This window comes from Camelina sativa, chromosome 19 (assembly GCF_000633955.1).
Source record: "Camelina sativa cultivar DH55 chromosome 19, Cs, whole genome shotgun sequence".
Taxonomy (NCBI): domain Eukaryota; kingdom Viridiplantae; phylum Streptophyta; class Magnoliopsida; order Brassicales; family Brassicaceae; genus Camelina; species Camelina sativa.
The window spans coordinates 3,185,718-3,198,798 of record NC_025703.1 but is presented as its reverse complement, the minus strand read 5'-3'; the positions used below and the strand labels follow the sequence as shown (position 1 = coordinate 3,198,798).

Sequence of the window (13,081 nt, the reverse complement as noted above, 5' to 3'; positions counted from 1 at the left end):
AGAAAAGAGAAAAAAGGAAAGTGAAAGAGAGATGAAAAAAAAAATTAAACCCCTTCGTCCCAAATAAAACTCGACCCACTGATTTTGTGACACTTGTCCAGCAAGAGACGTTTCTTGCAATCCTAAAATAAGAAACGAATCTTGCATTTCTTAGCTTAGGTTTCAATAATTAATATTATCTACCCCTAAGAAACAAACTAAGAAACAACATAATTGTGCCGATGAGGATAGTCTTAGAAAGAAATTACACACGCTTTCTGTCCTTAACTTTTTGTACGAACGTCATTAGTCCTATAATAATCATTCATGGCTACCCACTATTTTTTTTGTTTTATGCTTTAGCTCGTTTATATATATTTTTTGTTTTGTTTAATCTATCTCTTTAGTCTAGGCCTATTAACTCAATACAAATTTCAAACCTAATGGGCTTTGGATCCATCATCCATCACGTGTAAGAAGAAAGTTTTTAAAGGATATGTGCGTTGATACCAAACATTGGATGCAGAGATTGCGCACAAATGTATCGACCAAGAAGAGGAAGGAGATTGTTGAGCGTGCTTCTCAATTGGATGTTGTTGTTACCAACAGATTGCTAGATTGCGAAGCCAAGAGGACGAGTACGCAGTAGGCACACACTGACACACACAAAAAAAAAAAGGATTATGTGTTCGGTTCTTTTGCCTACAAATGTCCTCTTTCTGAAATTTTTCTTTATTTTGTTTTGTTTGTTTTTCTAATGGGCTTAGCATCATGTGTCAATTATCTGAGATTTATATTATAACTTACTAGTATGATTTTGGGACAAATGTATGAATGAATTATGAATCTAATAAATCACAGTATCACACTTTAAATTTTAATCTGATGAGTGTTTTAAAAGCAAACAAATGCATCCAATTTCATCAACTAATAAGATAATCATATTTTTGTTGACTTGACCCAAAGAAAAAGTTAATTATATTATTTGACAGCATTTATTTTTCTACAACTTGGTTAAACTATAGGGTAAAAATATAGTATTAATAAGATTTTGATTATCTGTTTATGGTACTAAATCTTATAAAAGATACCCAATGAAAAAGGAAATTTCAAAATCCGGATTACGCTCCAACTCTGATCGGGCTGACCCGGTAAAGATTAAAAAAAAAAAATCAAGGAAATTTCAAGAGACTGTTTTCCATAAGTGATTAAAAAAGATTTATTAATAATAAATCTTTGGGACTTTTGGGGCTTTTTCTTCTCTCTCATATGCTCGAGAAATTTCGCGGCTTCTTCTTCTCTTCTGAAACACTCCGGGGAGATTCTACGAAACCCGCCGCCGCATAAGTCACAGAGGGAAGTTTTTAGGAGGAAAGGAGAAATATTTGCCGTCGCAGATGGTTACAGGCGTGGGCTCCGCCATGGCGGAACGGTTAAAGGAAGACGGAAACAATTGCTTTAAGAAAGAACGTTTTGGTGCTGCCATTGATGCTTACACCGAGGTACATGGTTCTCAATCGTTTCTCTTATTTCATCGTTAGGGTTTTTTTTTTTGTTTTCTGGGTTTATTATATATCCCTAGGGATTTTGATTTAGATCTGCGTGGAGAGGAATAAACCCTTGGATTACAAAATTTCGAATTTTTATTAATCAGAACTTAATTTCATCCAAATTAGGTTTAGATTGAGTGATAAAACAATTGATTAGAATGTTTACAGTTGGAATTTAGAAACCTTTTTTTGTTATCATCGATATGTTATCAGTTTGCAGATATGTTATGTTACTGTCATCAAGAAGCTACAAAGACTTTTTTTTTTTTTTTGGGTGATTGTCTAATCATCTTTGTGTAACTTAACAGGCAATAACTTTGTGTCCAAATGTTCCTACTTTTTGGACAAATCGAGCACTTTGCCACATGAAGCGAAAGTGAGTATGTTCTCTCGAATTAAGTTATATACTTACTGATCAATTGCTTTGATAGTTTACTGTATTGGTTAGTCGTTTTTTTTGTTTATGTTTGGCTTGTTTGCTTTGTGGGTGGCTTGCATCAAATTCAGGGATTGGACTAAGGTTGAAGAGGATTGTCGCAAGGCTATTCAGCTTGTCCACAATTCCGTCAAGGTTTTGATTCTTCTGGTCATATCTAGACCGGTTCTCTTTTGTTCAGTATTCTACATATGGAATCTGTTAAGTTGTTTGTCTTGTTTTGGTCTTCTTCTTTCCTTGGCATTCTTTGATCTTTCCTCCTCCTTCATATGGGTGTTTATGTTCTGTGGCAGGCCCACTACATGCTAGGGCTTGCATTATTGCAGAAGAAGGAATATACCAGTGGAGTCAAAGAGTTGCAAAGGGTATATATTAAACCTATTACTGGACATGATTCCGTACGCATCACTTTCCTAAGTAGTGTAGTTTCTTAGCATCATCTTAATGAAGATGTAATGTACCACTTGAGTCTCTATATTTTTGTTCGAGAGTTGTGTTAGTGGATACTGTGGACGCTGGTTTGAGTCAGAAAGAACACTAGGGATGCCTTAATTTGCTGAAATCATCAAGTACTACATAGCACAGTTTTGATGAATGTTTCTTGCTAACTTCATGTGGCTACGTTTCATATAGGCTTTAGATCTTGGAAGAGGAGCGGATCCAACAGGATACATGGTAGAAGATATATGGGAAGAGCTTTCTAAAGCAAAATACATGGAGTGGGAACTGCTTTCTGCAAGGCGCTCGTGGGAATTGAATAGTTTGAAGTAGGTTATGTAATTTTCTTAATTTGGTACAATCATTCAACTTGGAACTATGCTTCAGTGTGGCTTTATGGAACTATTCATGTTTTTCGTAGGGAAACTTGTGAGGCTGCTCTAAATCAACAACGTGCTTTAGATATGTGTCGAACAGAAGAAGAAGAAGAGACAAAAGAGTCCTCTCAAGAAGCCTACATTGCCCATACTGAGCGTTTGAAATCTCTTGAACGTGTGTTTGAGAAGGCTGCGGAAGAAGATAAACCATCTGAGGTGCATTAAATTTTCTTTAAAAGATTTTTAAGACCCATCTTTCATTTATATTTGAGGTCCAAATACCATTCTGGATTATTATTTCCAGGTGCCAGATTATTTGTGTTGCAACATAACTCTTGAGATATTCCGAGATCCTGTAATATCTCCAAGTGGGGTTACATATGAAAGAGCAGCGATCCTTGAACATCTCATGAAGGTTGGCATTATCGTCGCTCTTTGCTGTAGCGTTAATCTCTCTTTTTATTTCTTCTTATTTCTGTTAAGGTTTGTTCGTTTGCAACACTTGCTAGGTGGGGAAGTTTGATCCTATAACGCGTGAAAAACTTGAGCCGTCCAAGCTCGTTCCAAATCTAGCTATAAAAGAGGCAGTGGCTGCTTATCTAGAAAAACACGTCTGGGCTTACAAGATTGGTTGCTGATCAAATGAGGATTCACATGCACAATGACTGAGAACGAGGCTAGCTACTTGATGAAAGAAGAACATATCAGATGTGTTTTAATTTTATTTTTCTTAGCTGATGTTTTCAAGTGTAAGATTCTCTGCCGTGTATATATATACAATGTTTTTTGTGCACCCTGCACACATTGGGCGTTAGGCTTAGCCTATACACACATTGAGGAAAGTCCAAACAAAATTATAATGTAGTTCCTCTACAGTGTCATTCTCCAGATTTGTTGCTCCGTGTTAAAAGGATAACGGTGAGGTTTGTCTGGAGACGTTTAAGTTTTGGTTTCGGGATTTGGGATTTAGATGCACTTCTCTGAAGATTGATATTTTTATAACATGTAGTATAAATCTTCTTGGGACCACTCCAGTCATCTTCCCTGAAGTCTGAATCTGCAATTAATTTACTCTAAAATATGAAAATACATACGATAAACAAACGAGAATTCGCATACAAATAATGTAAAAAAAATTCTAGTCGAACACAATAAACCACTACACACTACTGTTTTCATAGTTGCATCAATTGTCCACAAAGTTAGATTCATTTGGTAGTTAAGCAAAACCATCTTTCGAACAATTTCACCTCCGTCATTTACACACGACACCTGCGATTCCAAGGTTTCTTAAGATTTTCGATCATTTCATGAAAAACAACAAATAACGTAACTTAATCTCCTTCCATTTCGATAAAAGGATTCAAGCAGTTGGTGTAAAATTTATATTACATATTGCCATATTGGAACCAAGACGTTTTGTATACGAAAATAGGTACCTCATCAGTCATCTCCCGCACTAACTGATATTACTATAGTAGTTAATTAGAATGCTGAATGCATCACATAACATTACTATATCGTATGTCATGTATCTGTTGATATGTGGCTCAAACTTCAAAGTCTACTTTAGAAAGAAAAAAAGTTGACATGTTTGCCAGTACAAAACTGAGAGCAAGCACAAAGGGCAATCATAAAAAAAAAATGTACCCAAGTTGGACTTTCTCTAATATGAGAGCCTCAACAAAAGTAGAGAAAACCTCTGCTTATATGAAAAGGGGAAGAAAAAACAAAATTTCCATCTAACTCGATTAATTAATTTAATACTTTAATCTAATCCGATTGCCAACCTGGAAAAATACAGATTTAATATCCAAAATGTTTAGGTTGTCTACAAAAATAATAATTAAGATACAGTAAGTAGGTAAATAAATATTGTTCTTAATNGAGGATTGTCGCAAGGCTATTCAGCTTGTCCACAATTCCGTCAAGGTTTTGATTCTTCTGGTCATATCTAGACCGGTTCTCTTTTGTTCAGTATTCTACATATGGAATCTGTTAAGTTGTTTGTCTTGTTTTGGTCTTCTTCTTTCCTTGGCATTCTTTGATCTTTCCTCCTCCTTCATATGGGTGTTTATGTTCTGTGGCAGGCCCACTACATGCTAGGGCTTGCATTATTGCAGAAGAAGGAATATACCAGTGGAGTCAAAGAGTTGCAAAGGGTATATATTAAACCTATTACTGGACATGATTCCGTACGCATCACTTTCCTAAGTAGTGTAGTTTCTTAGCATCATCTTAATGAAGATGTAATGTACCACTTGAGTCTCTATATTTTTGTTCGAGAGTTGTGTTAGTGGATACTGTGGACGCTGGTTTGAGTCAGAAAGAACACTAGGGATGCCTTAATTTGCTGAAATCATCAAGTACTACATAGCACAGTTTTGATGAATGTTTCTTGCTAACTTCATGTGGCTACGTTTCATATAGGCTTTAGATCTTGGAAGAGGAGCGGATCCAACAGGATACATGGTAGAAGATATATGGGAAGAGCTTTCTAAAGCAAAATACATGGAGTGGGAACTGCTTTCTGCAAGGCGCTCGTGGGAATTGAATAGTTTGAAGTAGGTTATGTAATTTTCTTAATTTGGTACAATCATTCAACTTGGAACTATGCTTCAGTGTGGCTTTATGGAACTATTCATGTTTTTCGTAGGGAAACTTGTGAGGCTGCTCTAAATCAACAACGTGCTTTAGATATGTGTCGAACAGAAGAAGAAGAAGAGACAAAAGAGTCCTCTCAAGAAGCCTACATTGCCCATACTGAGCGTTTGAAATCTCTTGAACGTGTGTTTGAGAAGGCTGCGGAAGAAGATAAACCATCTGAGGTGCATTAAATTTTCTTTAAAAGATTTTTAAGACCCATCTTTCATTTATATTTGAGGTCCAAATACCATTCTGGATTATTATTTCCAGGTGCCAGATTATTTGTGTTGCAACATAACTCTTGAGATATTCCGAGATCCTGTAATATCTCCAAGTGGGGTTACATATGAAAGAGCAGCGATCCTTGAACATCTCATGAAGGTTGGCATTATCGTCGCTCTTTGCTGTAGCGTTAATCTCTCTTTTTATTTCTTCTTATTTCTGTTAAGGTTTGTTCGTTTGCAACACTTGCTAGGTGGGGAAGTTTGATCCTATAACGCGTGAAAAACTTGAGCCGTCCAAGCTCGTTCCAAATCTAGCTATAAAAGAGGCAGTGGCTGCTTATCTAGAAAAACACGTCTGGGCTTACAAGATTGGTTGCTGATCAAATGAGGATTCACATGCACAATGACTGAGAACGAGGCTAGCTACTTGATGAAAGAAGAACATATCAGATGTGTTTTAATTTTATTTTTCTTAGCTGATGTTTTCAAGTGTAAGATTCTCTGCCGTGTATATATATACAATGTTTTTTGTGCACCCTGCACACATTGGGCGTTAGGCTTAGCCTATACACACATTGAGGAAAGTCCAAACAAAATTATAATGTAGTTCCTCTACAGTGTCATTCTCCAGATTTGTTGCTCCGTGTTAAAAGGATAACGGTGAGGTTTGTCTGGAGACGTTTAAGTTTTGGTTTCGGGATTTGGGATTTAGATGCACTTCTCTGAAGATTGATATTTTTATAACATGTAGTATAAATCTTCTTGGGACCACTCCAGTCATCTTCCCTGAAGTCTGAATCTGCAATTAATTTACTCTAAAATATGAAAATACATACGATAAACAAACGAGAATTCGCATACAAATAATGTAAAAAAAATTCTAGTCGAACACAATAAACCACTACACACTACTGTTTTCATAGTTGCATCAATTGTCCACAAAGTTAGATTCATTTGGTAGTTAAGCAAAACCATCTTTCGAACAATTTCACCTCCGTCATTTACACACGACACCTGCGATTCCAAGGTTTCTTAAGATTTTCGATCATTTCATGAAAAACAACAAATAACGTAACTTAATCTCCTTCCATTTCGATAAAAGGATTCAAGCAGTTGGTGTAAAATTTATATTACATATTGCCATATTGGAACCAAGACGTTTTGTATACGAAAATAGGTACCTCATCAGTCATCTCCCGCACTAACTGATATTACTATAGTAGTTAATTAGAATGCTGAATGCATCACATAACATTACTATATCGTATGTCATGTATCTGTTGATATGTGGCTCAAACTTCAAAGTCTACTTTAGAAAGAAAAAAAGTTGACATGTTTGCCAGTACAAAACTGAGAGCAAGCACAAAGGGCAATCATAAAAAAAAAATGTACCCAAGTTGGACTTTCTCTAATATGAGAGCCTCAACAAAAGTAGAGAAAACCTCTGCTTATATGAAAAGGGGAAGAAAAAACAAAATTTCCATCTAACTCGATTAATTAATTTAATACTTTAATCTAATCCGATTGCCAACCTGGAAAAATACAGATTTAATATCCAAAATGTTTAGGTTGTCTACAAAAATAATAATTAAGATACAGTAAGTAGGTAAATAAATATTGTTCTTAATAGGCAATTGATGAATGGTAAGACTGAGTTATCCAAAATGTTGAATGAATAGTGTTTCTAATAAGACGGGAATATTGTGTCTTGGAATAGAAATAAAACTATTTTATATTTATCAAAATGATTCTATACACTAGAGGAGAGGGGGGACAAACAAAAAGTAAACCCACCATTGTGGATCATTAGGATTCGTTTGTCTTTCTTTTTTCATGGGAATTATATTTTCTTAACCATAGAATAAAAAATTTGTCCAAAAAAAAAAAAATCTCATTGGTATTTGTAAAACGTTACTTGTTGTGGATAAAAANCAGGATACATGGTAGAAGATATATGGGAAGAGCTTTCTAAAGCAAAATACATGGAGTGGGAACTGCTTTCTGCAAGGCGCTCGTGGGAATTGAATAGTTTGAAGTAGGTTATGTAATTTTCTTAATTTGGTACAATCATTCAACTTGGAACTATGCTTCAGTGTGGCTTTATGGAACTATTCATGTTTTTCGTAGGGAAACTTGTGAGGCTGCTCTAAATCAACAACGTGCTTTAGATATGTGTCGAACAGAAGAAGAAGAAGAGACAAAAGAGTCCTCTCAAGAAGCCTACATTGCCCATACTGAGCGTTTGAAATCTCTTGAACGTGTGTTTGAGAAGGCTGCGGAAGAAGATAAACCATCTGAGGTGCATTAAATTTTCTTTAAAAGATTTTTAAGACCCATCTTTCATTTATATTTGAGGTCCAAATACCATTCTGGATTATTATTTCCAGGTGCCAGATTATTTGTGTTGCAACATAACTCTTGAGATATTCCGAGATCCTGTAATATCTCCAAGTGGGGTTACATATGAAAGAGCAGCGATCCTTGAACATCTCATGAAGGTTGGCATTATCGTCGCTCTTTGCTGTAGCGTTAATCTCTCTTTTTATTTCTTCTTATTTCTGTTAAGGTTTGTTCGTTTGCAACACTTGCTAGGTGGGGAAGTTTGATCCTATAACGCGTGAAAAACTTGAGCCGTCCAAGCTCGTTCCAAATCTAGCTATAAAAGAGGCAGTGGCTGCTTATCTAGAAAAACACGTCTGGGCTTACAAGATTGGTTGCTGATCAAATGAGGATTCACATGCACAATGACTGAGAACGAGGCTAGCTACTTGATGAAAGAAGAACATATCAGATGTGTTTTAATTTTATTTTTCTTAGCTGATGTTTTCAAGTGTAAGATTCTCTGCCGTGTATATATATACAATGTTTTTTGTGCACCCTGCACACATTGGGCGTTAGGCTTAGCCTATACACACATTGAGGAAAGTCCAAACAAAATTATAATGTAGTTCCTCTACAGTGTCATTCTCCAGATTTGTTGCTCCGTGTTAAAAGGATAACGGTGAGGTTTGTCTGGAGACGTTTAAGTTTTGGTTTCGGGATTTGGGATTTAGATGCACTTCTCTGAAGATTGATATTTTTATAACATGTAGTATAAATCTTCTTGGGACCACTCCAGTCATCTTCCCTGAAGTCTGAATCTGCAATTAATTTACTCTAAAATATGAAAATACATACGATAAACAAACGAGAATTCGCATACAAATAATGTAAAAAAAATTCTAGTCGAACACAATAAACCACTACACACTACTGTTTTCATAGTTGCATCAATTGTCCACAAAGTTAGATTCATTTGGTAGTTAAGCAAAACCATCTTTCGAACAATTTCACCTCCGTCATTTACACACGACACCTGCGATTCCAAGGTTTCTTAAGATTTTCGATCATTTCATGAAAAACAACAAATAACGTAACTTAATCTCCTTCCATTTCGATAAAAGGATTCAAGCAGTTGGTGTAAAATTTATATTACATATTGCCATATTGGAACCAAGACGTTTTGTATACGAAAATAGGTACCTCATCAGTCATCTCCCGCACTAACTGATATTACTATAGTAGTTAATTAGAATGCTGAATGCATCACATAACATTACTATATCGTATGTCATGTATCTGTTGATATGTGGCTCAAACTTCAAAGTCTACTTTAGAAAGAAAAAAAGTTGACATGTTTGCCAGTACAAAACTGAGAGCAAGCACAAAGGGCAATCATAAAAAAAAAATGTACCCAAGTTGGACTTTCTCTAATATGAGAGCCTCAACAAAAGTAGAGAAAACCTCTGCTTATATGAAAAGGGGAAGAAAAAACAAAATTTCCATCTAACTCGATTAATTAATTTAATACTTTAATCTAATCCGATTGCCAACCTGGAAAAATACAGATTTAATATCCAAAATGTTTAGGTTGTCTACAAAAATAATAATTAAGATACAGTAAGTAGGTAAATAAATATTGTTCTTAATAGGCAATTGATGAATGGTAAGACTGAGTTATCCAAAATGTTGAATGAATAGTGTTTCTAATAAGACGGGAATATTGTGTCTTGGAATAGAAATAAAACTATTTTATATTTATCAAAATGATTCTATACACTAGAGGAGAGGGGGGACAAACAAAAAGTAAACCCACCATTGTGGATCATTAGGATTCGTTTGTCTTTCTTTTTTCATGGGAATTATATTTTCTTAACCATAGAATAAAAAATTTGTCCAAAAAAAAAAAAATCTCATTGGTATTTGTAAAACGTTACTTGTTGTGGATAAAAAAGTAGAAAGCATCACATTCTTTTTTTCTTGGCTTTTCTGTGAAAGTTGGATGAGGAAAGGAACAACCACAACCACCAAAGAGTGGTTTAGAACGAATCCATCCATGTTCTTACTCTCCCCATCTCCCTCTTCAATATTCCATTTTCCCAACTTTCTGCATCTATTTTCGAGTATTTGGACTCGTCATTATTACGAGTCACGAATCTGTGGCAACTTCGTGATTCAATTCTACCTTCTGAGCCAAATCTAAAAACGAAATACATGTGATTTTTATCATCATTACTTACTACAGTATTTGTCTTTTCTTTACATCATTCCGTGAAAATATTTAGTATATTACTACTATCAGTAATTTTCAAGTACGAATATCATTAGTACATTTGTTTTTCTGATATATACATTTTTTTAGTAGACTTGTATAATGGAAAATTTAGCCGTTTATAAAATGATTTGTTTTTCTAATAAAAATGGCATACGCCCAAGATGGGGTCACATTACATAACATTATACATCACGGAAATCACATCAATGACATCGTAAATCATAATAAGATCTCGTGACTCTTTTTAATTAACTCTTCCCCCAGAGAAAAGTGTGGAATAAGATTGATTAGCTTTGTGGCTCATATGAGATGTGAAGAACACGACATGACAGCCTTTTCTATGTACTTTGATAATTAATACACAAGAAACAGACGAAAGCTACACAGTAACTTGTTGACCAAGGCGTCCACAGCTGAATAAAGCCACCAAACAATTTATTTTATTGATTGATTCCCCCATAAACTTCAAACTGAAAAAACAAAAACTATTCACACAGATTTCTACTTACATCTCATATACGAAAACCATATCATTCGAATCCTAAAGATATGAATAATTTACAAAAATATTCTGAAAGCCATAAAGAACCAAAAATAAAAGCAAAGAGCAAAGATATAGATAATTTACATTACGGATTTTTATTTTAGGGCTTTCTCTCAGGCTGTGTGGGTAAGATTCATAGCTTTTCTCAGTCTGTCCAAGATCCCATTTGCTTTCCTCTGTGCCCTTGAGGTTCCTTCACGCGAAAGCTTTGTTATCGTTCCATGAGCATTCTCCTCTTCTTTGATCTCTTTCCACTTTGTCCTGTCGCTGAAACATATAGTATGCAGTATCACAATCGCGTTCTCTTTGTTTCGTTTGCATTCGCTCTCTCGAGTGATCTTCAGCAACCAAGAAACCCCACCGAGTTCACCCAATTCCTCCACAGCCTTCCAGTGAGTAACCAGCATTGCCAATATAGCTAAAAGCTCATCCACATGCAACCCGTTTGAGATTTTTTTACCTAAAACCCTAACAGCTCCGTCTCTTACGGCTCTACTCCTGTTTTCATGGGCGATACAAAGTGTAAAGATCGCTGCAGCTACGTCTTTGATAGCCAATGGATTCCCTTCTTCTAGGAGATCAATAAGCGGTTTCAGGATCCCTGATTTCCCTATAAGTACTTTGTTCGAGTCGAGCGCAGACAGAGTGAATACCGCTGCAGCTGCATTGCTTCTCGTGGCTACCGTTCCACGCCTCAATGCATCGATCAGGAGAGGAATCACATTAGGGTTTTCGCAAACAAGCTTCTTGTTGCTGTCATCATGAATAGCTATGTTCAACAATGTTGTGACCACATCTTCTTGAAGATTCTCATCAGGGTTTGACCCGTGTAACAACGGATTCAGCAACCGAGTGATTTCATCCGGAGACTCGCCGAAGAGAGCTCTAAACTCAGTACCTTTCCTAGTCAGAAGCCTAAGCTCCTTGGCAGCAGATTTTTGATCTTGACGGATTGAAGACGAGACTTTACAGAGCAAAGAATTGAAAATCTCACGATCTGATCTTGTCACAGCTTCTTCTTCATTCACAAGGTTGGGATGATACTGGTTCTTCGTGTCTAGCCCAATCTTCTTACACCATTTTGAGATCATATCACGGATTAAGAGATTGGGAGTTAAAGCCGTGTTAGGCAGAACTTGCTGAGTCTTGGGACATGTTCTATTGCCTGAACTCAACCATTTCTGGATAAACAATTTGTCATAAGTCTGCAAAAAAACAAAATGAAAAGTTTCAATACAATTATAGACTTTTAGATTCAAATTCTGGGTTACAGATTGATCAAACAAGTGACACAACTACATAAATACATCGAAAGATCAATTCTTTTTCCTTCATTACCATAATCAAAGTCACCAGATTCGAAAACATAATTTTACCCTACCGACAAAGCAAAGAATTTTTCATGAATACTGAGTCGGATTATCTCAATCGAGTCGAGTTTAAACAAATGAAAACTTTACCAAAACCTAACAACAGAGAAACAAAACAAAACAGAAAGAGCAAAAATTCAAAAAGAAAGAATAAAACAAGAAATCAAAATGCGACGAACCTGACCAGAAGCCAAAACGACGGGATCCCTCATAAGCTCATTAGAAAGAGGACAACGAAACTCGTCAGGACAAGAAGAGACAGTGGTCTCAAGCATCTCTAAAGACGAAGATTTAGCCATCTTCCTCCTCATCGTCGCTTCTCTCAACGCAGACAAAGCATCCTGTAACTGATCGATAGCCTGAACACCTGAATCATCATCATCCTCATCTTCGATCTTAATCAGTAACTTTCTCATCTCACGCTTCAGTTCCTTGGCTTTCGCAATCGCCGTTGGATCCGAATCGAATACACCGGTCTTCGCCATCGCCGTCGGATCCACACCGCCGGTACTCACCACCACCAAAACCAAACCCTTTTCTTTCTCGGATTGTTATACCGAATTGATATTTCTCACATTAAATTATTTAATTTTTCTTTCTTAGTTTGTGAAAGAGAAGAGTAATAAATATGAGGAAGAGAGAAGAAAGAGAGGGGGCAGAACACAACTTCAAGTGTTGATGTTGTTTGTGTTGTACTGTTGTTAGTAGTAGTGCCCCCTCACTATAATAGAATTGTTGTGGCCTGCACCGATTTTGCCACGTCATTTATTCATTCGTTAATTAAACAATTAATTTAAATTTGAAAAAAAAATTACTAATAAAAAAAAGGATTTCATTTAATAATGCAGCACGTATGACCTACCTCGCGACTAAGGTGTCAAAATACAGCCGACACGACTAGTCTCATACACTCATACACGTTT

The 13,081-nt window shown here is 36.0% G+C and overlaps 4 protein-coding genes across 4 annotated transcripts; 3 read left to right on the top strand and 1 right to left on the bottom strand.

Annotated features, from left to right (window-relative positions):
- Positions 1,212 to 3,696, top strand: LOC104764450 (E3 ubiquitin-protein ligase CHIP). The gene is made up of 8 exons (XM_010487983.2): positions 1,212 to 1,481; positions 1,838 to 1,905; positions 2,037 to 2,100; positions 2,259 to 2,330; positions 2,599 to 2,732; positions 2,825 to 2,996; positions 3,085 to 3,195; positions 3,290 to 3,696. Exons 1-8 carry the CDS (start codon positions 1,377 to 1,379, stop codon positions 3,416 to 3,418), a joined length of 855 nt encoding a protein of 284 aa, XP_010486285.1. The 5' UTR covers positions 1,212 to 1,376; the 3' UTR covers positions 3,419 to 3,696.
- On the top strand, positions 4,671 to 6,308 carry LOC104764451 (E3 ubiquitin-protein ligase CHIP; the record flags this gene model as incomplete). Its single annotated transcript, XM_010487985.2, is given in 6 exon segments — positions 4,671 to 4,712; positions 4,871 to 4,942; positions 5,211 to 5,344; positions 5,437 to 5,608; positions 5,697 to 5,807; positions 5,902 to 6,308. Coding segments are annotated over 6 exon segments (660 nt in total), but the record flags the coding sequence as incomplete, so codon positions are not given.
- LOC104767368 (E3 ubiquitin-protein ligase CHIP-like) lies at positions 7,591 to 8,371 on the top strand. Its single transcript, XM_010491404.1, has 4 exons — positions 7,591 to 7,685; positions 7,778 to 7,949; positions 8,038 to 8,148; positions 8,243 to 8,371. Exons 1-4 carry the CDS (start codon positions 7,591 to 7,593, stop codon positions 8,369 to 8,371), a joined length of 507 nt encoding a protein of 168 aa, XP_010489706.1.
- On the bottom strand, positions 10,663 to 12,868 carry LOC104764449 (U-box domain-containing protein 9). Its single transcript, XM_010487982.2, has 2 exons — positions 12,338 to 12,868; positions 10,663 to 11,993 (listed from the first exon to the last, which is right to left on the bottom strand). The coding sequence occupies exons 1-2, from the start codon at positions 12,641 to 12,643 to the stop codon at positions 10,902 to 10,904; spliced, it is 1,398 nt and encodes a 465-aa protein (XP_010486284.1). The 5' UTR covers positions 12,644 to 12,868; the 3' UTR covers positions 10,663 to 10,901.

Excerpts from the sequence above, each read along its gene's own strand:
- LOC104764450 (XM_010487983.2), top strand. The coding sequence starts at position 1,377 with ATGGTTACAGGCGTGGGCTCCGCCATGGCGGAACGGTTAAAGGAAGAC. Across the intron at positions 1,482-1,837 it reads CCATTGATGCTTACACCGAG|GCAATAACTTTGTGTCCAAA; the intron begins GTACATGGTTCT and ends GTAACTTAACAG. Across the intron at positions 2,101-2,258 it reads TTGTCCACAATTCCGTCAAG|GCCCACTACATGCTAGGGCT; the intron begins GTTTTGATTCTT and ends GTTCTGTGGCAG.
- LOC104767368 (XM_010491404.1), top strand. The coding sequence starts at position 7,591 with ATGGTAGAAGATATATGGGAAGAGCTTTCTAAAGCAAAATACATGGAG. Across the intron at positions 7,686-7,777 it reads TGGGAATTGAATAGTTTGAA|GGAAACTTGTGAGGCTGCTC; the intron begins GTAGGTTATGTA and ends TGTTTTTCGTAG. Across the intron at positions 8,149-8,242 it reads TCCTTGAACATCTCATGAAG|GTGGGGAAGTTTGATCCTAT; the intron begins GTTGGCATTATC and ends AACACTTGCTAG.
- LOC104764449 (XM_010487982.2), bottom strand. The coding sequence starts at position 12,643 with ATGGCGAAGACCGGTGTATTCGATTCGGATCCAACGGCGATTGCGAAA. Across the intron at positions 11,994-12,337 it reads TCGTTTTGGCTTCTGGTCAG|ACTTATGACAAATTGTTTAT; the intron begins GTTCGTCGCATT and ends GTTTTTTTGCAG.